Here is a 24586-nt window from a genome sequence, read left to right as displayed (position 1 = left end):
TCCAGTAACCACTTAACACCAGGTGGGCTGTGAGCCCGTCTATCCATCTAAGAAATAAAAAAAAGACAGAATCAATGACAATGACATCGTTAGTATACAGTCATGTACACCTCGAGTGCACGATGACAGAACAACCAATCCAATCGCCGAATGGGTGCCGTAAGTACTTATTTTTGTTAAAAATAAAAAAAATATAAATAATATAATATGCGATGTGATGGTTCATTCAGCTCAAATAGATTTTCAATCGACCGTTAGTTAAAGTCCGCCTCTGAGGTACAAGTTCCGCCTCGCCAAGAATACCAAATGTAGATGGACACATTTCTGTAAGGCGGCAACCAGACCTGCCTGTCTGCTTGATATTGTTCTGTTTCATACATTTGATTGTGGGTTTTAACTTGAGTGGACCATAATTGCAAACTGCAATGGTTGATACTTACGACTTCCATGTGGTGAAAGTGTCACAGTGCGGCTCGCACGGGGGCGAGCCTTCTTGCCCCGAGACTGATGAGAGCAATGTTTATCTAATGCCAGTACTGCATCCTCCTATTGAATTTGTGGGGACGAATATTTTAAATTGTCGCTGGTGATGGAACACCCTGGTGCAGAAGTACCTGTCACACTTATGATTAATACTGCGGTGGTAGTCAAAGGCGCGCCTTTGTACATACGTGATGTAAACGTAACCTAAACATTTCACTTGATAGCATTAGTACAATAACCTTGGCATTTTAATACCTACTCAATACTTTGCTGCATTTACACAGAGTTCATCGATGACATAAGTTTTTTTTTATTGCTTAACTAGCGACTCGCCCTCGCTTCGCTTCGGAAACATTAAATTTTATTATTGATAGGAGAGTCCCGCCATGTTATGCGCGGTACAACAATAACTGCGGGTGACGCCGCGGGGCGAAGCTAGTCTAAAAAAAGTAGTCTAAGTTACTCATTATATCATTAACTACCTATCAGTGAAAGTCTCGTCAAAATCGGTCTAGCCGTTCCAGAGATTACCCGGAACAAACAGACAGACAAAAATTGTAAAAAATGTTATTTTTGTGTATGTAGCGTATACATATTCATATGCATGTAATAAAAAGCGGTTATTTCAATATTACAAGCAGACATTCCAATTTGATTTATATGTATAGATAGGTGAGTCCCGCCATATTGCGCGGTACGACAATAACTGCGGGTGACCCCGCGGGGCGAAGCTAGTCTAAAAAAAGTAGCCTAAGTTACTCCTTATATCATCAGCTACCTATCAGTGAAAGTCTTGTCAAAATCGGTCCAGCCGTTCTAGAGATTAGCCGGAACAAACAGACAGACAGACAAAAATTGTAAAAAATGTTATTTTGGTGTACGTACCGTATATACTTAGTCTGGCCATAAATACTGTTACAATTAAAAATAAACAAAATATTACATTTGAATTTGGAATCTGTCATTTTTATATGATTGCTCATTGAGTTTTATCATTTTGGCGCTAATACATTGTACAATATTTTGCGATATTAAAATGGAGTGGGGTGATATAGAGAACCGAATCGCTGTGATTGCATTACACAAAGTACCGTAAAATGGGGTAAATAGGGACAAAATCGACCTTCAGATTGAATTTTAAAATAGTTCCAATTAAATAGTCACTGCTCAACCAAAGAAATAAGTTGAGTCTTGAACGTACCTAGGTGATAAAAACCGTTACATTATTTTAATTATTCATTTGAAAGAAATCGGTAAAATAATGGCCGTCCCAATTTACCCCGCGTCCGGGGTAAATTGACACGGGTATGGGTTAAATTGGGATATTTGTAAGGGTTGTCAGCTCGCAGTACTGCGATATATAATAGGTAGGTAGGTAGATGCCGTACAATTATTTATATGGACCGAAATGATGAATACAATCCATAATTTAAGCACAATACACAATATAGTGTAAATTAAGCTGGTTTCTATTCCGAAGCGATGTGACGTGAATGATAATCAACAATACAATGATCAAAAAAGTATGTGCATGTTATATTTTAGAAAATTATTATTTAATTTCCTTAAAAATCACAACTCTGAAACAAAATCATAAAATAGAATAAAAAATAGAAAACAAAAGGACTGGAAATGCAATAATACAATTTTGTTTAATCAACAACGACGCGTGAATAGATTCTGAAATAACAAAAGTTTTGATTCATTTGAGTCCTTTTTAATTTAATTTCTTTTTATTGCTGTAAAGGACATACGACCGCGCAGATATTACAAGGTAAATGTCGCGAAAAAAAAGTAATTATATATCGACGCTTGAAAGGCAAACGTGACTAAGCGACAATAACTGCTTTGTACATAAATGATAGGCAATAACCATATTCGATGCGCAAAAAAAATATATTTCTAGGTCTATTAAAATCATTTCAATCCTACAGCTACTAGCTAGATTCTACTACAGCTAGATTCGTTAAAATAAATTTAGTTTTCAGGTATTTCAACTTTAAATTAGTCAACTGTAAAGTTCACGCATTGTCGCTTAGTCACGTTTGCCTTTCAAGCGTCGATATATACTTTTCTTTTATCTATAATACTTACATAAACTAACTGATAAACACCTTCTTTACATCACGCAATTGAGTGATAGTATAGGCTAAAAAATATATTATAAGATATCAGTGACAACCCTAACAAGCCATCCCTATTTTGTCTTTTGGCGTTCCAAGTTTGTGTTTTCTCGTCCCTAATTTTTCCAGTCTCGTTCCAAATTACCCCACATACGTCCCAATTTTCCCCAAAAAGAAAGGAAAAAATATACATTTTTTATTTTTTCGAAATATTGTATTTAAAATAAAAATATTGCAACTTACCGTTTGTTTTGGTATTTCCAGGTGTATTAAAAACTTATATAAACTGTGATCTTATTGAAAAAACAACGATAATATTACTTTTTTGAAAAGTTCTTTAAGCTGTTTTATAACGCACTTTTCAACCACTATTTTCAATTTAATTTGATGAATTTTTGGGACCAACTTAACTCATATTTAGTACTTCCATAGTTAACTTGGTTTTTCTTCTATACATTGATAAATATTACCTTAAAGAAAATTAGGTAGATTCCGTGCTACAGGTACTTTGAGAATCTTCCGCAGGTTTGTCCCAATTTACCCCAGAATCCCAATTTACCCCATGTCATGGTAGGTATGGAGTCAAATGCAATTTTTTAAACTCTCCATACGCTTGGTAATAGTAAAATGTTTGTGTACCGGGCTATTAATAGGTGCAATGAGACCTCCTCTGTTTGTGACAGAAAAAGATCTGGCCGCCCACGTAGTGTTCGTACGAAAAAGGTGGTCAAAGCAGTAAGGGAAAGAATTCGTAGAAATCCTGTCCGAAAGCAAAAGATTTTATCTCGGGAGATGAAGATAGCACCTAGAAAGAGTGCGTGCTTCTATTGATAACTGGCCTCAACGTTTAAAGGACTGTATTGCAGCCAATGGAGACAACTTCGAATAAGCTTTTTATACTTTAAATTGTTTTATATTTATGTATTAAACTAACACGCTGTAAAAGTAATAAATGTTATTTGCCATAGAATTCTTTTTTCCTTTGTCTCAGTATTTATGGCAAGACTAGGTATATTCATATGCATGTAGTAAAAAGAGGCTATTTCAATATTACAAACAGACACTCCAATTTTATTTATATGTATAGATTGTGTGGACGAGCTCACAGCCCACCTGGTGTTGAATGGTTACTGGAGCCTATAGACATCTACAACGTTAATGCGCCACCCACCTTGAGATATAAGTCCTAAGGTCTCAAGTATAGTTACAACGGCTGTCCCACCCTGCAAACTGAAACGCATTATTGCTTCACGGCAGAAATAGGCAGGGTGTTTTACTGTAAAAACTAAAACCTTAGAACTCATATCTCAAGATAAGTGGTGGCATTTACGTTGCAGGCGGGCCAGGTGGGCCGTGAGCTCGTCCATCCATATGAGGAATAAAAGATAAATAAATAAAAGTATGTGTTGTTTATGGGTTTTTTTCACCCTAAAGTCGCGCACTAACCGTCTGATTTAAATACAGTCTCAAAACGTGTTCTTATCCTGTATGACTAAAAATTCAATAAAATACTGCACACGGGCGGGTTGGGTTCCTGACACAAAAGTCGCCAAGGGTTGAAGTGTGAATTCTTCGTCCTACCCCTAAAGATTAAGGAAGTACCAATTCGTTCAATCCAAGTCATTTTATACAAGAACTTCTTGATGGTACTCCACTCATTTGTACATTCGGATTACATTCACCCTACCGACATCACATTCTTCAAAAACGCTTGCTCATACAACACGTGCTTCCAAAGTTTAAATGGTACTAGAGGTCCCGCAGTAGTCGAAATTCGACTATAATTAATTGGAATTGTAAGTTTGTACACTATTATGATTGTATTTTATACTTCTATAATCACAAATTTCGCCAAGACTACACTATAAAAAAATATTAAAGACAAACAATATTTAATCTATTTTCAATTTGACCACAGACGTCAAGAACAAAAGTTTGACAATAAATAGTATGCATGCGTGTGTGCGTCAAATACATGGTATGTAGTGTGTGTAATGTTTTCTTTATTGATTGAATGTATCTTTTATGCATTATTTAAACAAAATATTAGCATTGTGCACTTCTTCTCTATATTCTCTATAAGTGTGGAAAATTTCATATTCCTCCGTCCGCGCAATTTTCGTTAAAAGGGATACAAAGTTTTTGCTTCACGTATTAATATATAGATAGGTAGTCCACTAGACCCAAGTTGTGATAGCTGTGACGCACGGGCATGACAAATACTTAGCTGAAAATTTGTACGCTAGCCAAGGGAAGATATGAAGTCGTGTTATTGTAGACAGACTATTTGTGTCTAAACGACGTAACAATAACATATTCCTTAATGAAAACTCAAATAGTCGAAAAATAATACTCACACACGTTTGCATACATATATGTATTTATTTTAACAGTTTGACAGGTTTTGGATACTTTTCAAATGAAAACGTATTTTACTCAAGAATTGGTAGACCTTTTAGACTATAGAAAGAGCTGACACTTTCCATTTTATTGAGAGGAACTCGAAGTTGAATTGATAAAGTAAAGAGCACTGCAAGTTCTAAATAAAATACTCAACATATTAATTATTGTAAACGTGAGCTAATTAGCAACCGAACTGCAGGCGCCCCCTCAGTCCGCACCCCGACCTGCGCCAGCGGATCGGACGGTAGCGCCCGTGCAGCCGACGAAACTACAACTATTGTTTGGTGTTCGCTTCGCACTGTACGCTAGAGATGCCCTCCTGGACAACTTATTAGCAAAGTGTAACACCGAGTGGGTTATTGCCTTGTAGATCCATCTAGTCGCAATCAAATGTAAAAAGGTGTTGACTAAAGAAAAATGTCGATTGAACCCAAGTTATGGAGATTTTATCCCACTCAACACCGGGCGACCCAGAGAGATAAGAGAGAGAATAATGCTTGACCTTTTATGTGTTTTAAAAAAATATTATGAGGGCCATGTAATAACTACGACACACTGCAACTCTAGTGATTAATTTCTCTAGTGGATGTTGAACCCTGCGATCCCTTACGGGATTACGCGTTTACGCGACTGGCGGTTATTGTTTTATTGTTTGCTCGCGGCTCACCTGTTGCCGAGTGGTTGCCGAAACCCATAGACATCAACAACGTAAATGCCGGCGCCTAACTTGAGACAGCTCCAAGTCTCAGTTTTATAATACACCGATTGTTTCACCCTTCTAACCGAAATGCATTACTGTGTCGCGGCAGCAATAGGTGGCGGTAGCTAGCCATGCGGACTCATAAGACTCCTTGCCACTAGGAATTACGCAAATTAAAGTTTTTGAGGGTTTGATTTTTTATTAAACAATGCTATTCCCTTCGTATCCCTTCACCCTGGAAGTAATTCATGAACACGTGGAAGTACGTATTCCATTATTGCAATATGCAGCTGCCTGCGGAATCGCATCGCTCGATACGCGCGCGCCGGGCTCCCCGGCCTCCTCGGGCACCCCGGGCTCCTCGTACTACCCCGTACTTTCTTTAATACTTTATGGTTAAAGAGGAGCAGCGCTTTTTGCTCTCTGTTTGTTACATTAAAATTTATCTAAAAGTATAATTTCGTATAACTATAAAAGATTTACAGTTTGCATGTGTCTATACTCGTAAATAAATATGTGAACATAAATGCTGTAAATGCTGAAACATAACGTTCTGTAGAGCCGAGCTCGCTAACTGGTCCCATATTGCAGGCGAGCAGGTGCGCATCATGAGCTACAACAAGAGCGGCGAGTGGTGCGAAGCCCACACGCTGACTGGGGCCGTGGGCTGGGTGCCCAGCAACTACGTCACTCCAGTCAACAGTCTCGAGAAGCATTCATGGTACCATGGGCCGATTTCTCGCAACGCGGCGGAGTACCTCCTCTCGTCTGGGATCAATGGCAGCTTCCTGGTACGCAACCCACACATTGTGTCATCTCTCTGCGCGTAGACATGACCGCCATCTACCCCGAGACAATGTGCTGTAATCCTTATACTGACACGCACAACTCCTTCGTGCCGTGCGAGCTCACAATACACCCTTCTACCAATACTAAAGATACATATTATATAAACTTTGCTAGTTTCATATTTACACAATGTTTTTCGGCCGTGAACATTTTGTGAGTGCGTGTCACATTACAAAGCTACTGCTGCTGCCCGCGAGGCTTAAACAACCAGGTGGGTACCACCGCCCTGTCTTTTTCTGCCGTGAAGCAGTAATGCGCTTCGGTTTGTAGGGCGGGCACTGACAGACCTTACAACTCATGACGTTGTTGGTGTCTACGGGCTCCCACGGGCTAATCTGTAAACATCAAATGGACCGCGTGCTCGACCATCCAACGAGGCAATAATAAAATGCATCTTTTGATATGTGGTCAGTCTTATTGTCTACTACGAATCATATTACAGTATTATACTCGTACCTGATGTCAAACACAAATCAAGAGTCTGCACAAGAATAGTTTGTTCGTAATGTTAAGTACTCTATAGAATACTTCCGAAACTATTTACTTGGGAACTTTCTTTTTTGTGTGGTGTAAAACAATGGTTTAATGGAACACTGTAGTTTTGACTTGATATACTCTTTGTGGGACACCCATCTAATATAGTGTAGTACATACACATGTATATTTAAGTATATAATTATAATTTATAGTAAGTATATTATACTATAAGAAGTTATAACACTATGCGCTACTGTATACTCATGTATTTAACGCGAGGAGAGCCGCTCCACGTCTGGTCCGACATCACCCACAGAGTGACGTCGCGAAGGATCGCCGACTGCCGCAGCCGCCGAGTTCGACCTCGGAGACGATGTATACTAAACCGGAGGTCGGGCTGTTTGTAGGTCCGCGAATCGGAATCGAGTCCTGGGCAACGCAGCATATCCCTCCGCTACGAAGGGAGAGTTTACCACTACCGCATCAACGAAGACGCCGATGGGAAGGTAGGGCCCTATCACTAACTGGCACTCACTGGCTGGCAGTGCGGTAGCAGCCTAGCACAACACCACTCTATCTCTTCCTGTGGATATCCTAAAACTGACTTAAGGACTTCGCCGGAGGATGGGCAGAAGCTTTCTACAATACTAGCATACGTCGATCGACAATCGTGATCCACGGGTGGCTCCTACCGTTCTACCTGTTTCTGCCGCGAAACAATGAGACTTCAGCTCGTGTTGCAAGGTGGCGGTGGAACTCACGCGCTGATGTCTGTGGCCTCGTGTGGCTCATTGAGAACTTGTTGCTACGCATGAGCCATAATTCAATTAATGATTACAATAGATTTTCAGACGACATATTAAGAAGAGAATGTGATTTGACACGTGTTCTTTGTATATCTTTTGCAGGTTTATGTGACCTCCGAGTCGAAGTTCGGAACGTTAGCGGAGCTGGTCCACCATCACTCGGTGGCGGGGGACGGTCTAATTACGCAGCTGCTGTATCCAGCACCGAAGCGCTCGAAACCTACAGTGTTCCCCCTGGCTCCCCCCGACCACTGGGAGATCGATCGCACGGACATAGTGATGAAGCACAAGCTGGGCGGCGGCCAGTATGGAGACGTTTACGAAGCCGCTTGGAAGCGCGGCAACATCACGGTGAGTGTGTAACTGCACAACTGTGCCCCCTCGCCGACCGGCAGCCCGCTAATGTGACGCGTGTCTCCAGGTGGCGGTCAAAACACTCAAGGACGATACGATGGCGCTCAAGGATTTCCTGGAGGAAGCCTCCATAATGAAAGAGATGCGACACCCGAACCTGGTGCAGCTGCTCGGCGTGTGCACACGCGAGCCCCCGTTCTATATTATTACGGAGTTTATGTCCCGCGGAAACCTGCTGGAGTACCTGCGGGCGGGGGCGAGGGAGTGCGTGCCGGGCGCGGTCGTGCTCATGTACATGGCGACGCAGATAGCGTCCGGCATGAGCTACCTCGAGAGCCGCTCCTTCATCCACCGCGACCTCGCCGCCAGGAACTGCCTCGTGGGGGAGAACCATCTGGTCAAGGTGGCCGACTTCGGACTGGCTCGCCTGATGCGCGACGACACATACACGGCCCACGCCGGCGCCAAGTTCCCGATCAAGTGGACGGCGCCGGAGGGTCTGGCCTACAACACTTTCAGCACCAAATCGGATGTCTGGGCTTTCGGGATCCTGCTGTGGGAGATCGCCACGTACGGGATGTCTCCTTACCCCGGAGTGGATCTCGCGGACGTTTACCACATGCTTGAGAAGGTAAAGTTCGCACCATTTGTAATTAAATATTAAGCAGCCTCTCTTTCTATTAAAGAAACACAAAAATTTCGCTTTGCCCTCCAAATTAGGTTTTCTGAACAAAACTGGATGAAAATAACAAAATTACTAGAAATTTTTATTTACAGTAAGTTAATGGTATTATGGTTAAGACTCGGAACGCGAACCGCCGGCGGCTAGGGACGTGGCTCGCTACAGTACAGATTAGTTTCGAACTTACAGAATTTACAATATTGAACAAGTCTCAGGAACGCGCAGAGTAGCAACAGAGCATCGCGTCCCACGCACTGGTGTCAGTTTGGTGAATGCAAGTGAATGTTTATAAATACGAAGGTGTTTATATCGGAATGTGACGCGTATTGGAATGACCGGCCGTGAGAGTAGTCCGATGACGTCACCCGTCTAGCAGTGCGATGCGTCCGTACACAGGTGCTTCTTGCAGAGCGTGCAGTGCGGCCGCGTCACCGCTATCCGAGAGAATATCTCGGAGGCGGACAGCTCCTTGCTCAGCTTGCTGCACATGGAGTACGAGACCGTCTTCTTGGAGAAGTCCTTAGCGGGCACGCACGTCCTCGCGCGCACCGGCCCGATCTCCTGCCCCGTCTCGACTGTAACAAGCCGCTCGTCTATCTAACTACATCCATCAATCAGTTGCGTCTTACACGAACACACACGTACGTACCCAACTTGGCAGACTCCGACGTGATGACGATACACAGGAACTCCATGCCCGGGATGTAGCAGTCGATGTTGGGGATCTGCATCGAGAGGCCGCCATTAGGTCGTCGGGTGTGACAGTGGGACTAGTACGACAAACATACAACGCGCGCTCACCGTAATGTTGGCGTAGTCGGGGTGGTCGGGGTCCCAGCAGCCGGGGTGGTCGAACGAGAGGCAGTTGTAGCACTTGATACCCTTCGTCGAGGGCGATACGAACTTCTTCGGCTTGACCTTCTTGTGTTTGGCCGCCACTGCAATGATAAGTGCCAGAATCAGTGAAGACACGATAGCTAGCCAGGCTAGGCTAGCGGGGAAGCTACAGGCTTACCGAGCGCGGCCACACAGAAGAGCAGCAGTGCAGCGAGCAGTGCGGGGCGGAGCGGGCTCATGGCGGCGCGGCGCGGCGGGCACTGGCTGCGGAGAAGCGCGCGCTCCCTTTATACCGCGCGCCCGCCGGCAACATGCGACACACACACGCGCCAGCCGCATACAGCCTGCTCACTTTTACTCGAGATATTTCTCATACTTTACGACAAACGGACAAATCCGATATTAGTTGATCGCGCATGTGACATCCTTATATTATATTATAAAATTATACAAAGGACAGCGACCTAGTTTCCATTACATACTCCTCCATAAAGTTTGTACTGAGGAGTAAGAACGCGTAGAAGCAACGAGTCTGGTGAGCTCCCTCGTTCGGGAAGACCTCGTGCGTCGCTGTGTAGACGTGGCCGATCCCACGGACAGGTTCCGGTGTAATTAAAAAAAAAACAATGTTCTTTGTATGGTACAAAATTCACATAATGATACAGTAGGATGCTTGTTGAATAAAACAGTTCATTCGATTGTAACGTTATAAATGAATTTCTTAAGCGACATTTTCAGACTTGGTGTAGGTAATTGTGAAGTGAACGCCCTGTACTCGTCGACTCGCAACACATCGGTTTGTTTATTTGTTTACACAAATATTTATTATACATTTTATGGTGACTGATTGAAAAACATTAGTTTCAATTTGACATTATATTTTCTTTTAATCAATGCGGGAGTGAAACCGTTTCGCTTTTTGCAAGTTTAATATTGGAAACATTTAAGAGATATGTACAAATTACAAGAAATTAAACAAAATATTAATTTATGGAAATGAGGGAAGTTGCACGTCGAGTGCTGGAGGCGGGGCGGCGGCCGAGCGCGCAACTTCACGTATCGTTACATAAGCCGATGTCGATAAACAGAAACCATTGTTGCACATTTGATGTTTTTTTTTGTCATTTACGTAATTGTTTACTCTCGGAGCTGCGCGTTAGAACAGTTAACGAAGGAAGCATGTGGTGGCGCAGGGGTACCGCATGGAGTGTCCCCCGGGCTGCCCGGCGCCCGTCTACGAGCTCATGCGCGGCTGCTGGCAGTGGAGCCCCTCCGAGCGGCCCTCCTTCCGCGAGATACACCACGCGCTCGAGCACATGTTCCAGGACAACTCGATCACAGACGGTGAGCGCCTCGTTACGCAACATGTACTCATACTAACAGCGAGCGGCTGCTATAGATGTCAACGGTGTGTTTCAGAAGTAGAGAAACAACTCCAAGAAGGCAGCGGCGCGCAGGCCGCCGGCACCCCGCTGCTGTCGCTGAAGAAGACGAGCGCCGACCCTCGAGCGGTGCAGATGCGGCGCCCGACCAACCGCCGCGGCAAGCAAGCCCCCACCCCTCCCAAACGCACTAGGTAGCGCACCCGACCACAAGTAACTGAACACGACCCCCGCCACTCATCGACATACTCATCGATCGCGTGTTGCAGCCTGCTGTCCTCGTGCAGCTCCTTCCGCGAGTCGCAGTACGCCGCCGACGAGCACGCGCCCGACGATGCGCCCGCCGACGCGCTCGCCGACCTCAACGGTCAGTGTCTCACGCAGCGTCACGCGCCGTCACGCACTCCAACAACCGATATAGTGCAATAGTACGCCTCCGCTGTACACGGAGGATATTCATTACGGAATGAAGCGGCCATCGCTATGTTTGTTTTTAGGTTCCATGTTAAAACTCATACCCGGCTTACTTGACGCTATAACGTTATTCGTCTAAATGACGCACTACAAGTATACCGACGCGACCCACGCGACCCACGTGACCCACGCGACCGAGGGCGACTTTGTAGTGCGGTACTTACGCACATAGCTCAAGTCTTATTTTTTATTTTCGAAGATTGAATATATTGACACTTTGTACGACTGCCAGTCTAGTTCACAGAATAATGGTTCTCACACTAAAAGACGCAGGTATTGTGCATAATGGTCAGTTCATTCAGAACCTTCTTGACGGCAATGTATGAATAATATTAGCCGCGGTTTAACTTACATACATACGTTTTTTAAATTTTACATTTATTTTAAAAATTATATAATTTCTAAAGTGAAATTGACATAAAGAACAAAAATGACAACAAACCGCACGCAGCTCGAGACAGGGATCAGAGACCTGCAAGGAAATGTTCTTCAATTTGTAAGAAGAGTACTAATGTTTGTTAAAAGTGTACACACCGTCAATTATGCTTTTTGTTGTAATATTTTTATGTACAAAAAACTAAAGTCTGATGTCCTCAATGTCTGTACGTATTGTACCATAACTCAATTTTCGGAAGTAAGATAGAATATAAGACGAGTAGGCTCTGAGGCCGCGCGCCGGCGACACATTGCTCTAAGATACTGTTTTCTGTTTGCCGTGTCTCGGTGCAGCGGCCTAGCGCTCGGAGCCCGCGCTCTGTAAGTATTCCACGGCACCTGCTGCTCTAGCCCTATCCCTGCTTAGTGTAAGATGTAGCTCCTCACACTCGAGTCTGTGTCGGCACCGCGCCGCGACCTAGTCTGCATGCTCCGTCCGGCGTGCAGTAGGAAGGAACGCACGCCGCCGAGCCGTCCACAGGTCGTCAAAGCAGCCTGCTATCTGGCGCAGCATCGGCGCAGTATTTTGACGCTTAGTTTTTTTATTTTTTCATCGAACAGTCACGTATGTTCCCTGTATATTCGTACATATATACTAAATCAATATTGATATGTTTGATTGTGATGTGAGTAATGAGTCTAAAAGGGTTCTATACATCATTAAGGTCGTACATGACTCCATCCTGTCTGTGAAACTGAAACAACTTCAACACCAGCTGTAGTCCCTCCATCCTTAAAAAAAAGACTAGGCTCTCAATGCTACGCAGGAGACAGTATCTTTGTATGCCAAAAGAAAAGTCCACTTTCTGTCTGACGCCAACAGAATAAAAAACAGATTAGATAAAACAAAAATAACCTTACTTAAAATGTCAATATCTGGAAATTTTGAATATATCATTTGACACTAATACATACATATAAACATTACTGATATTGAAGTTAGGTCCGCTTCTTGACATTGTCTCAAACTGCTGGCACAATAATAATTCACTTAACTATAGATTATAATTCAAAATTTTAAGTTAGATACAAAATGAGGAAGCGTAGGTATATTGCAACACGGAGCTGCGTTGTTATACGCGAACACTGAGGAACCGAGAGTAAAGGATCACTCTCATCCGCTCTGTCGTTGTCACGTTGTAATTGTTATGGATACTGGTGACGCTATTTGTGACAACCTGGGCGACTTAGACTTCCCACGTGTTCTCACAGCAGTTGAAGTGGATCTACTCGGCCTACTCGCAAAGAACAATAATAAGAAAATAAAAAACAACGAGCAGTATGACTCATCACCAAAGTGTCTGCACTGCACTGATAACCCTAATGCTATCAAACTGACTAAGTGTAGGGTGGTCTAGTCCCCGTGTGCCAGCTCGAGCAACTGGCTAACGAATCGACTACGGCGCGATAAACGGACGGTGCCAACCCACTCGACTGCGCCCCGCATCCACTGAGTCTAGCCCTCTACGTGACATTTTTTTGTGATTTTGTCAGTTGCTTAGCAAGAACAACTTGAGTTCCGACAATGCTAATGTTAGAGGACTGCGTCGATGCTGTGAAACTGGCAAACATTGTGCATATTTCTACAAATTTTATAGTTGACGAATAGTATTTTACTTGATCTGTTCATTTTATAGTTTTCCTGATTTGGAATAGTTTAGTTTAGATTTGGTGAAATAGTTAAGTTATAATCCTTTTTTTATTTTTCCCTCAATATAAATAATTACGTGACTTGAAAATAGCATGCATTAATTTTTGTACTCACTTCCAAAGACAATAATACTTCCGGAAACTGTACATCTATTCTTCTCACTCTTTACTTTTCTCGTGCTACTGAACTAACCGCGTGCGGTGTAGCCTTGTTGCAAGATTGATATTGGACTAGATTTTACCCGCGGCCTTACTCGAGAATAGCACTTTTGTTCTTTCGTGTACCCACCCCTGACAACGCGTATGCAAAATTTGATGATGTTCACTTAAGTTGTTACGTCATGAACGTATAAAAATAAACAAATAACGTCACTTTTGTATTAAAGCAATAGTATGGGTAACAAGTAGGAGCGCGAGAGTAGAGTAGTAGAAGGGAACAGGCCAACGAGGAAAGGAAATTCACCTTGCTCTTTAAGCGCTGGCCACATTATGGGCAGAGTGATTTAGTATGATTAGTACATTGTGCACCAAGGGAGAAAAGTAGGACATTTCCTCCCGCGTGTTAAATGACAAACACGCGGGATGAGATGTCCTTTTTTTTTTTATAACAACTAAGAGGCAAACGAGCAAGACGGGTCACCTGATGGTAAGTGATTCACCGCCGCCCACGGTCACCAGCGTTTACGCCAGTGCGTTGCCTACCCTTCAGGTAAGAATATGCTCTTTTTTCCCGCGGTGCACATACTATTTTTTCTCCTACCAGGCCGAAAGTTCATGGAGTACCGAGCCGGGGTCCAGGGGCGAAGCCCCGGTTGGGTCCAGGGGTGAAACCCTGGCCGGAGGTAGAGGGGGCGTAGCCCCCCCCGATTCATAAAAAAACAATTTAACTGTTTTTTTATTTTTAAATAAACTACTACTAATTGAATAAGAACTGTCTGATGAACTGATCTTTGTTTAATACTTCACTATTAAATTTTATTGCCTTTTGTTTATTTCACTTTTACACTAAACACAATATTGCAAATTACCCGAGCACAACAATGGCGGAGAACTTTAGGTGCGTGAGAGCAGACGTAGACACTAACGTGCATGCACATTTGTACCCAGGGAGGAAAAGTTACACTTTCTTCCCTGTACAGCGGGAGGAAAAGTTAGACTTTCTTCCAGCGGGACAAAAATTTGACTTTCTTCCCTGTACAGCGGAAGGAAAACCGAACTTTCGGCTTAGGTAGGAGAAAAAAACATACTTCCTCTAAATATTTTTGCAACTGAAAATCAGAAATTTCTAATTTATCTATTAAAATAAATTTGCAATTAATATTACTAACTGGGTAAACCGGACACAAGATACGGTACTGTGCGATGTTGGATCTATACAGTACAATTTAAGTTAGTGTTTTAATGCTCTCTGCATCTTTACTCGCGGGGTCCCTTGTGTCATTCCTGTACTCTTCAATTCAAGACATGACACAATGTTAGTAGACGTACCAAAGACAAGTGCGGTATGGCATGCACAGTTCATAATGTGCAAGACGCATCGTCGCATTCCCCGCGGCTCATCTCGGCGCTGCCGGCACGAGGCGTCGCGTCCGAGCGCGTCCGGGGGGCAGGGACGAGGGGCGGGCACGGGGGACCTGAACCCTATCAAATAAATAACCAACTGTACACGTACAATAAAATAATATACGAACGGAGTACGTGACTACAGATCTGACAAAAACAATCATTGGCCCTCACAAAGCTCCGTGTTACATTTATTTTTGTTATTGCCGTGGTATGCAGATGAGCATACGGCCCACCTTATGTTGAGGGAGGGGTTAACGTCGCCCATGGACGTAAGCAATGCCAGGGGCAGAGCCAAGCTGATACGTCTACCGTTAAAATGTGGAGTGAAAACAACATATTGTTTAAATGCCCAACAAATTTATATGTTTTAAGTTTGGATTAAGGCCCATAGGGCAAGGGCTGATGTTTCATTGTCAAACAAACGCTAATCATCTCGTGAAATTAATAGGAAACACGGCACCAGACACCCAACAACAGTTCATTACGTGAGTAAAATGCTCTATGCTTTTACTCATACCTGCAATTTATAATTAATCTAATAATTGGAAAGTTCCCTTGTAGCTTAATAAGTTGTAGATCTCAATAATTTGAATACAAGCTCAGGTGGGGAATGTGGTCCGCAACCCCGCCTTAGGGTCGGGGGGCGAGTGCAAAGTTCACAAACAAATTATCGGTAGGTGGTTTAGGAAGCGCAAACCGCTCAGCGCGGCCGTGGAAGGCGCACGTGCGTCCGCGCGACTGACCCAACGTATGTACATCATTATGTATGTTTTTTTTGTGTGATCATGAGTTGCATTTGTCAATTGAGAAATCGTAGATAGAGTCTTGTAGAGTAAAATGTTATATTTAAATTTGCAAAATAGAAAATAAATAGCTAAATATACCTAATATATTAATGTGAATTCGTAACAGTGTGGTTACAATTACGAATGAGCTACGAATGCTCCAGTCCGGCGGCCCGGCCTTTGTAAAAACTCGAGTCTCATTCGTTTCAATCATTAACTCCCTGACTCGGTCAGCATGCTCACGTCGCGTCGCTGTATTATTGTGTCGACTTACGTGCATATTATTATGTACGTACGACATGCCTCGGTAACTACCAATATTACCATCAATATGAGATGTAGATGACTATTACTGGTAATAAAGATCCAAACCACGTGTATGTACTAGTTAAATTAACGTTAGAAAATCAGTAATGTAATAATAAGACACATTAAAATAATTATAAAAATTAAAGTTGAATCTCAGATCTAAATATTTTATAATCCGTCCCTTTCTGCCTTGAAGCGGTTCTCGTCATGAGGAAGGGTGATATCGACCAGCACTGCTCCACGCGCAGACCGATCTATATTATTATTACAATATCAGGTCCTACCAATAATAGTACCTACCCCACCAACAAGAGAAAATAAGATCGGTGAATTTTTTTTCGCGGAAGCAAATGGGAATACTGCGATGATATTCACGTTCAATACATATATATTTATTTTCATTCGTTTGAGTGGCGCCGCATCACTGAATGTTTGTACGTGTATAGGAGGCGGGGGTCGCGGCGGGGCGGGGGCGGGGGCTGCGTCCTCAGAGGGGTCGCTGGCCGAGGCGACGCCCGACACCGACGAGTCCGCCGGCACCGAGCATCGGCATCGCCCCAAGCGACGTCATCACCATCCCCACCATCACCACAACGAGCCGCCCGCGAAGGTTCCTTACTCTTTGTACCGTCTTAAATGTATTTAAATTTTTTTGTTTTTATTACATATTGTAACAAATAAAACTTATTTAATTTAATATGTTCACAACAGCAAGGCGTCCAAGTTGCGGCGCTCGAAGTGCAAAATGTCAAGCGAGCAATCAACAGATATGGGACGCTACCTAAAGGCGCACGCATCGGTGCTTTCTTGGAGTCCCTTCGCCAGAGTGGCGGTGGAGCGACGGCCGGAGCACCTGCCCGCGAGAGCTCCGCCCCCTCGTCTGAGGAGGCAAGGTCTCTGTCCCCGCGTACTGCGCGTGCCCAGCCACACATGATCCGGTCCAACTCCTCGGGTGGAGTGACGGCACCCTCACCCGCCTCCCCGCGCGCCTCCCGTGCCACCCCTCAGCTGCGATCGTTTACCGGCAGCCCTGCTAAGCCTCGTCCGCGCATAGCGGAGTTGGAATTCCCGCCTCCGCCGCCAGACCTACCGCCTCCCCCTGAAGACACCCAACCTCCACCTCCGCCGCCGCCCCCCGCAGACCCCGCCGACTCGATCCTCGACCCTCCGCCCCCACTACTCGATAGTCATTTCGACTTCAATGAAAAACCCGCTAAACAAACAATGAAAGAAATGTTAGAGTTAAAACTCGTCGCAGAGATAAAGGAAAGAGCCGATAAAAAGAAGCAAAAGCTAAAAGAATCGCCTCCGTTCGAGGAACAAAATGTAGATTCGCAGCCTTCGTTCGGAGACCCTGTCACCAGATTAGTCTCTGAACTTTCAGAGAGCTTAAATATGGAAGCGCTTCGTCGCGTCGATCGCAAACTTGATTCGGCAAAGACAGAAGACGGGAAGGAATCTGTGTCGCCGATTGACTTAAAGGCGAGCCTAAGAAAAACTGCGTACGGTAATAATGCAGAACAGAAAAGATCAGACGCGGAATCCAAAGTGGGTACCGATTTTAAATCGCAATTGAAGAAAGTAGAAGCCAACAAGAAGACTTCCGGAACAAACAAAGAACAAGAGGAGGGCGGTCGTCCGATCATCGACTTTAAGTCCCGTCTGCGTAAGGTGGACAGCGGCGCGAACGTTACGAACGGAGCCAAGAAGTTCGAACAGACCTCACCAGATGAGAAAGACGCTATCAAAAAAGACATTTCAAAGACAGAAGAACTCGACAGGTATCGATCAGAAAGCGGATCTTTGGACACGAGCGGCGGAGACGAGGAAGACAAGCGTCGGAGCACCGGCAGCATCAGTAGCCTAAAGAAACTGTGGGAGAGCAAAGAAACCGAAGAGAGACTCAGTCCCAAGATGAGAGCGCGAGACAACGAGTCCGACGAGGTCTCCCCTGAGGAACGATCCTGCGCGGCGAGGGGCGCGGGGCGGCGCGACGACAAGCCCAGCGTACCCAGCAAGCCCGTCGGGGTGCGGAAGCCTAGCAAGGGCGGCATCTACGCCAGCCCGCAAGTGGGCCCCGAGGAGGCGGAGAGCGGCGCCGCGCTGCGGGAGGTGCGCGGCGCGCTGGAGGCGTGCACGCGGTCCGTGCGGCGCGGCGGGGGGCGCGGCTCGCTGTGGCGGCTGCAGAGCTCGGAGCGGCTGGCCCGGCTCGGCGGGGTGTGCGGGGCGGCGGCCACCGCGTGCTCGCCGCACGTGCGCGTGCAGCTGCGGGCCGCCGCCGCGCGACTGGAGGCGCAGGCGCGGGCGCTCGCCTCGCCCGCACCGCACACCCACCACCTCGCCGACGCCGTCGACCACGCGCTGCGGGACCTCGCCGACGTACTCAACCGGTGCTCCTCTTCTTCCTCTCATCCCACCAACAACATCCCGTAATGATCACCCCGGTACTTGTACTTCAATTATTATAATATCGATAAAGTAAGATAATAGTCCGCGGACACGATAGCGTTCATAGATTTAACTTGTGCGTGTGTTGTCTAATCTACGTCTACCTTTAGATTATTTCCATTAGTGTGTATGAGACTTGCTATACGCCGTACCAAACGCCAACAGGGGGCGAACCTGCCACGCTACTCCAGTAATAAATTATAAACCATAATTAGGAGGCAGGTGAAGGTGACGCGCTCCGTACAAGTATACAAGTATACAATGATCGTGCCAAATACTACAGCAACTGTAAGAAGCGCGTCCCCGAGCCGGCGCTCACGGCACCACGCAGCGCGTACTGCGGCGTGCTGCCGGGTGCTGTGGATGTGAGCGAGGGTGTCTCCGGAGCACCCGACACGGGTCGCTCGCTTCGTAGAGACCTCTGTATTGTTTTAATATCTTAATGTATGTATTTACGTGATCGGAATGAGTTCTGTGTGTGACATTTAAGTTAGAGTACTGTGATACATGCGGCTTAGTTTATAATCTGCTCAATATTTCCTTTTCCAATGTGTGTATCGATCAAAATTATACGATAATTGTATGTATAGTCCTGGCCAGCACTGACGGCCTCAATGTGTTGCATTTATCTGTAACCCGTATCGTAGTTGTGTAAGTGACTCGCTGCGTCACAACGTGACGTTACACTCTCTCGTGTACCACGATTACATATTACTTAGGCTATTGTAAGTACATACGAGTGTAATGATTTGAATAGTAGGGGAGACGCGCGGCCCGGGCGCCGGGGTGAACGACCGCGCCGTCCTGACGCCGCGTCCTTGTTTTTCATCTTAATTAATAATAATTTATAATGTAAGCATGACCGCCAATTACAATTGGCTCGAAAACACCTGACGGCGATGTGTCATATGAACAGTATTTATTTTTAATGTATAACACTTTATTGTAACTTTGTCGTTCTATGGTAGAGCATACTGGTAATGTATGTATTACAATTGTTGACGCTGACCGAGCGGTGAGCGCCCAGGGCAGGCGAGCGTCGTGACGTCATCGACCGGAGACGGTTCTTCTCTTCCACTTCACTTAAACAGTAGAATCCAAAGATAAATACGGATATCCATTTCAATGGAATAAATTATATTAATGGACAATATCTTTTATTTTGTGTGCTAGCTAATATATGTATTTAGTACCCTACTTAGTTTTATACAGCTGAATAAACAAAGCCCGAAATGCGTCGTAGCAGTAAAGTAATGTCGGTAATTTGTGTAGTAATTTGGGAACTTTCCAAAATAAGTAAAAAAGACTGGCTCGCAGTAAAGTTAGTATGAGCGACCGGGTCGGCCCGACGCGGAATGGCAACTCTAGTGCTGCGGGCTCACCCGAGAGCTGCCACTCCGACCTGCCCTCACTCTGGAACCGAATAAATAGTACCAAAGGTATTATTAGATTTAAAAAGACCGCGAGGAATTGCTTTTATATAGTTCATTCACAATTAAGGATATAAGATTTAATATTACTTCTTAGATTAATAAGCCTTTTCTGGATCTCTGGATGGACTTAATTTCTAATTCTAAAGGACAATGCCCATTTTCTATGGGCGTTTGGGCCCTTAAAAAAAGTTGTCCTGTCATGATGGTTTTAACTTAATTTAATAGACAAAGAAATATCGTTTCATATTCAGAAAACGAATTTTATATTCTCACCCAGGCTTAAGAGAAATCTGTTTTTTTCTGCAGCTAAAATTAAGTTGTTAATTGTTTTCTTCATAATCAATAATCGCTCTCATAATTATTTACAGTATTAAATAAGTTAATTGTGGTTAATGTTGCTAGAAATAAGCCCTTACGTACATTTTATTATTATTATATCCTCATAATAATAATAAAATGAAATGAAAATCCGGAAGCCGGCAACGATATTGTTGTTGTTGTTTTTAAATTCACCAATAAGCAGGCAAAGAGCGTAGCCTATACAGCATAGTCTGTCGAAGTTATATATTTTTTATGTCAATAAAAAGCCGGTGTATCTCTTTTTATTGCTTTTTGCGAGTTTTGACGTCAACTCGACGAATACCACATTGACTGAGTATGAGCTTACGCAGACCTCTTATACACAATATTACAAATACAAATAATACAAATTACACAATAAACTATTAAAAAAACATTAAAATAAAAAAAAACAAAATGTGTGCAATTCACACGTGGTAGAAGTGAAACCTTCCAAAATTATACAATTATCCTAAACGTCTTAAGTATATGTAAAATTTTGTCATTAGTAAATAATTGTAAGGCAGCGCCCACTGTGAATTGATATTTTAATTTCACGTATAATCCTAAATTAAAATTTTATTCACAACAAGAGCTTTCATACACACGTTAGTATTAAAAAATCTCACAGATGACGCTGTATTAAATAGTATGTATATTTCTGTCTCATTCTTTGCTGGCTTCATCCTACACATTTTTGTATTTGTGTCTCTTACCTGTCGTTTTTTCCGTTGCATCCGGTTTGAAATCACAACGATTCCAAAGAAGTTTTCACTTCAAAAATTCAAGTGACGCTTCACTCGGGTTGCTGCGAAAACTCTGATCATATATAATAAGAATAGAGTAATGGTAGGCCATTGATATTTTTACTAATGGAATAAATAATAACTAAAAATATTAAATAATTCATGGTTTTAAGTAATAATTATTATTACAATAAATATTGAATTGAACAAAAATAAACTAAGAAGCCTGTGAATTATAAGCATTAGCTATTTTTTTTTAATTTGTTGTTCAAGTCACAAACAACTCTTTCGTTTGACAGCATATAGATTTGCTATAAGGCTATATGGGCTAAGCCCTTTGCCTATTGGCGAATAATAAACTATGGCATGGATAGTTTTGGGATGTTATCAATTAAGTAATTTATTTTTTTGGAAAAAATGCCAGGCTGAAAGAAATGTTGATACATAAACTAAACAACGTGAAAAAATAAGGCATAGTTTTTCAAGTAGGTACAAATAGTTTTGACATAAAGTTGGCCCACTTTTGGGCATTGTCCTTTAATAAATTGACATTTCCAGAATCTTAATCGTTGCCCAGAGATATTCAGATATATGGTTGCGATTGCGAGGAGATAAATAAAAACTACGCCGATATACTCGTACATTAGGTGCAGAGGTACGTAGGTACAGAGGATTTATCGTGGTGGAAACACTCGAACTTTGTACTTGTTTTGCTGATTGTTGTGAATGAATCAAGAAGAATGGAAATAAAAATCCATAATAAAATAATTCAAGTTTACTGTTGTTTTTGTACTAACAAATACAGTAAAAGATATTAGTTATTCGCAGGGTATATGTTCCGTAAATTTCCGCAAATACAGAAACCGTGAATATGGAATGGTAATTTAGATACATGGCGCGGCAAAGGCGGCTTTTGTTAAAAATTTAATGAATACAGCGGCGATATCATTTAACGGCATACTTTAGGCATACCTAGTTGTAGTCTATTTTACTTTTTTTTAAGTCGAATTGACGACTCGTTTAAAAAGGATATTCTGTTGGATACCTACATATTGAAACCTTTTTATCAATGTGTACATATACCTATCCGATATATAACGATCTACCGATTAAATCCGCGAATATAGGGATTGGGTCGATATATTTTAATCAGCGAATAATGAAAACGGGATAAGGAACTTTTACTGTATATCTTAAATTAGTTACCCTAAGTAACTAGGTACTTATCGTTTCTTAAATTCCATAATTCGATAAATTAGAGAAGCTGATGGTAGTTGGTCAGGTTGACGGGAAAAGATCACGCGGACGGTCACCTACCCGCTGGTCTGATCTAGTAAAGACGCTCAACGGGCTTGCCAATAACCGAGGCTATAAAGACCGCCGAGGACAGGAAGACGTGGGGAAGCATTGTGTATCGAGTCCACATTTCAAATTAGACACGACCTCCAGCAATGAAGAGACCGACTCAGAAGAAGATATTCCAGAAAGTGGTGCGACGCGATACCCCCTCTATCGTGGACGCCTCTAATTATATTATACCAGACCCAGGAGACGGGGCAACCTAAAGCCGCCACCACCATAAGCACATCCTATGGAATCCTATCGATGCTGTTCACTCTTAATCACCGTTCTCGTCGAGCTCTTCGAAGTCCGAACGCCCCTAGGCACAACCCCCTGAGCTTCAAAGTAGGTCGCGATTCCGATCTACTTGTGGACAGCGATAAATTAATTTTATAATATGATTTTTAATTGCTTTAATTCGACACGTCAAATGAGGCTAAATACATGTCCGCGGCGAGTCGCAGGGCACACGCTCCGACGAACCACTCCAGCGCGTTGTCTGACCGCGCTTGTGTGAAGCTTGACTTCTGCACTCTCTACCTTGTAGTAATACTTTAAGTATCATAGCAGCGGTCGTCCCTAACGATCCGCATACACCGGCTGCCTAAAACATCCCAACGACATTGCCACAACGCACCATCTTTCGTTGTAATTAATAACGAAAGATGCTGCATAAATTAAACGTAGACCTAAAATAAAAGATTATTATTATTATTTGTACTAGTACGAAAGTGAGTTCACTATTACATACCCCTCAACTAGTGCTGCGCAAAATATTTCACAGCTGATAAGTTAGAAATATGAAAAACTAGGCTAAAGCATTTAGGAACCAATTTCTATTTTAAAAAAAGAATATATTTGAAGTGAAAACTTCTTTAGTCGCGTTGAGCACTTTTTGGTAGAGCAAAACTTATGGGCGTCGCGTCACCGACATGCGTATGTATTAGGGGTTAAAGTATAAAATTGCTGATTTGTACTGAAAATTTGAAATTGTTTTTTTTTTCATTTAATCAAAATATCTACCATTATTATCTATACACTAGCTGACCCGGCAGACTTCGTAGTGTCTCAATAGATAAATAAAAGACCTAAACTTTTGTATAAAATAAACTTAAAACAAACAAAAGGAATCCGTCCGACGGAGCACCCATCAAAGAAAAAACAAACATTTTGTACATAAATGATAGGCAATAACCATATTTGATGCGCAAAAAATATATATTTCTAGGTCTATTAAAATAATTTCAATCCTACAGCTACTAGGTAGATTCTACTACAGCTAGATTCGTTAAATTTTGTTTTCAGGTATTTCAACTTTAAATTAGTCTACTGTAAAATTAACCTGATAGCCTTGAGAGGCTATTTCAGCGTAACCTTAACTAGTAGGTGAGCTCACGGGGCTCAAACCGGAGTGTTGCTAACACTGACCCTAGCAAAAACAGTGCTTCGCAGAATCAACCACCGGATCGGAAACGGGATCCACTGAGAAGATCCGGCGAGAAACTCAATGGGCTGTGTCTGTGGGTTAATTCGCGAGCGACGGGTTCGACGGGGACGGTGACCGGTGCTTGTGGTGCCTAAAAGCACCGTTAATGGATCTGGAGGATCCGTAATGACGTGCTTTGGGCGAGTTCGACGGTTTACCATTCGGTCTACAGGGTCGGGTATGTAGTTTCCAGCGGCCACGACAAGAGGGTTCTCATGGCGTGCCGAAGAGCACCTGTTCGACTTTCCGAGGGATGATTATTAAAATAAACTTGGATTAGAAAAACTTGTATATTAAAGTAAAAAATCAATAATCTAGGATACAGTGTCACTTATGACAAGGGTATCATGACAACGGATTTGCGTATTACAGCGCTCTCTAGTGACGGTTTTAGGAGTTGGAAAAAACAGGGTGAACATTCCGCCCACCATGAACTACAAAAGTTCATAGCCAACAATGAGGCCATCAAATTTTACAT

At 43.2% G+C, this 24586-nt stretch overlaps 2 protein-coding genes across 4 annotated transcripts in view; one reads left to right on the top strand and one right to left on the bottom strand.

The window, feature by feature from the left end:
* The window catches only part of Abl (tyrosine-protein kinase Abl), a 40253-nt gene extending 20339 nt beyond the window's left edge, over positions 1 to 19914 (top strand). For 2 of the 3 annotated variants that reach the window (XM_028179538.2, XM_028179524.2), the window contains 9 exons: positions 6301 to 6500; positions 7443 to 7541; positions 7944 to 8192; positions 8263 to 8826; positions 10908 to 11058; positions 11134 to 11290; positions 11366 to 11463; positions 16762 to 16925; positions 17027 to 19914. In XM_028179538.2, the coding sequence (XP_028035339.2) occupies positions 6301 to 6500; positions 7443 to 7541; positions 7944 to 8192; positions 8263 to 8826; positions 10908 to 11058; positions 11134 to 11290; positions 11366 to 11463; positions 16762 to 16925; positions 17027 to 18748 (3404 nt within the window). In that variant the 3' untranslated portion in view covers positions 18749 to 19914. The remainder of the gene's footprint in view (positions 1 to 6300; positions 6501 to 7442; positions 7542 to 7943; positions 8193 to 8262; positions 8827 to 10907; positions 11059 to 11133; positions 11291 to 11365; positions 11464 to 16761; positions 16926 to 17026) is intronic. The other variant, XM_028179532.2, reaches the window with a different exon arrangement.
* LOC114246881 (uncharacterized) lies at positions 9128 to 10032 on the bottom strand. Its single transcript, XM_028179615.2, has 4 exons — positions 9893 to 10032; positions 9679 to 9815; positions 9527 to 9602; positions 9128 to 9452 (listed from the first exon to the last, which is right to left on the bottom strand). Exons 1-4 carry the CDS (start codon positions 9951 to 9953, stop codon positions 9247 to 9249), a joined length of 480 nt encoding a protein of 159 aa, XP_028035416.2. The 5' UTR covers positions 9954 to 10032; the 3' UTR covers positions 9128 to 9246.
* Positions 19915 to 24586: the final 4672 nt, after the last annotated feature.

Source organism: Bombyx mandarina, chromosome 01 (assembly GCF_030267445.1).
Source record: "Bombyx mandarina strain Sakado chromosome 01, ASM3026744v2".
Taxonomy (NCBI): Eukaryota; Metazoa; Arthropoda; class Insecta; order Lepidoptera; family Bombycidae; genus Bombyx; species Bombyx mandarina.
The sequence above is the reverse complement of the archived record's forward strand: the minus strand, read 5'-3'. Positions and strand labels throughout refer to the sequence as shown.

What these genes read in the sequence shown, in the direction of transcription:
- LOC114246881 (XM_028179615.2), bottom strand. Translation starts at nt 9,953, where the DNA reads ATGAGCCCGCTCCGCCCCGCACTGCTCGCTGCACTGCTGCTCTTCTGT. An exon ending in CTTCTGTGTGGCCGCGCTCG is followed by an intron (nt 9,816 to 9,892) that starts GTAAGCCTGTAG and finishes TTATCATTGCAG; the next exon opens with TGGCGGCCAAACACAAGAAG. An exon ending in GTCGGAGTCTGCCAAGTTGG is followed by an intron (nt 9,453 to 9,526) that starts GTACGTACGTGT and finishes GGCTTGTTACAG; the next exon opens with TCGAGACGGGGCAGGAGATC.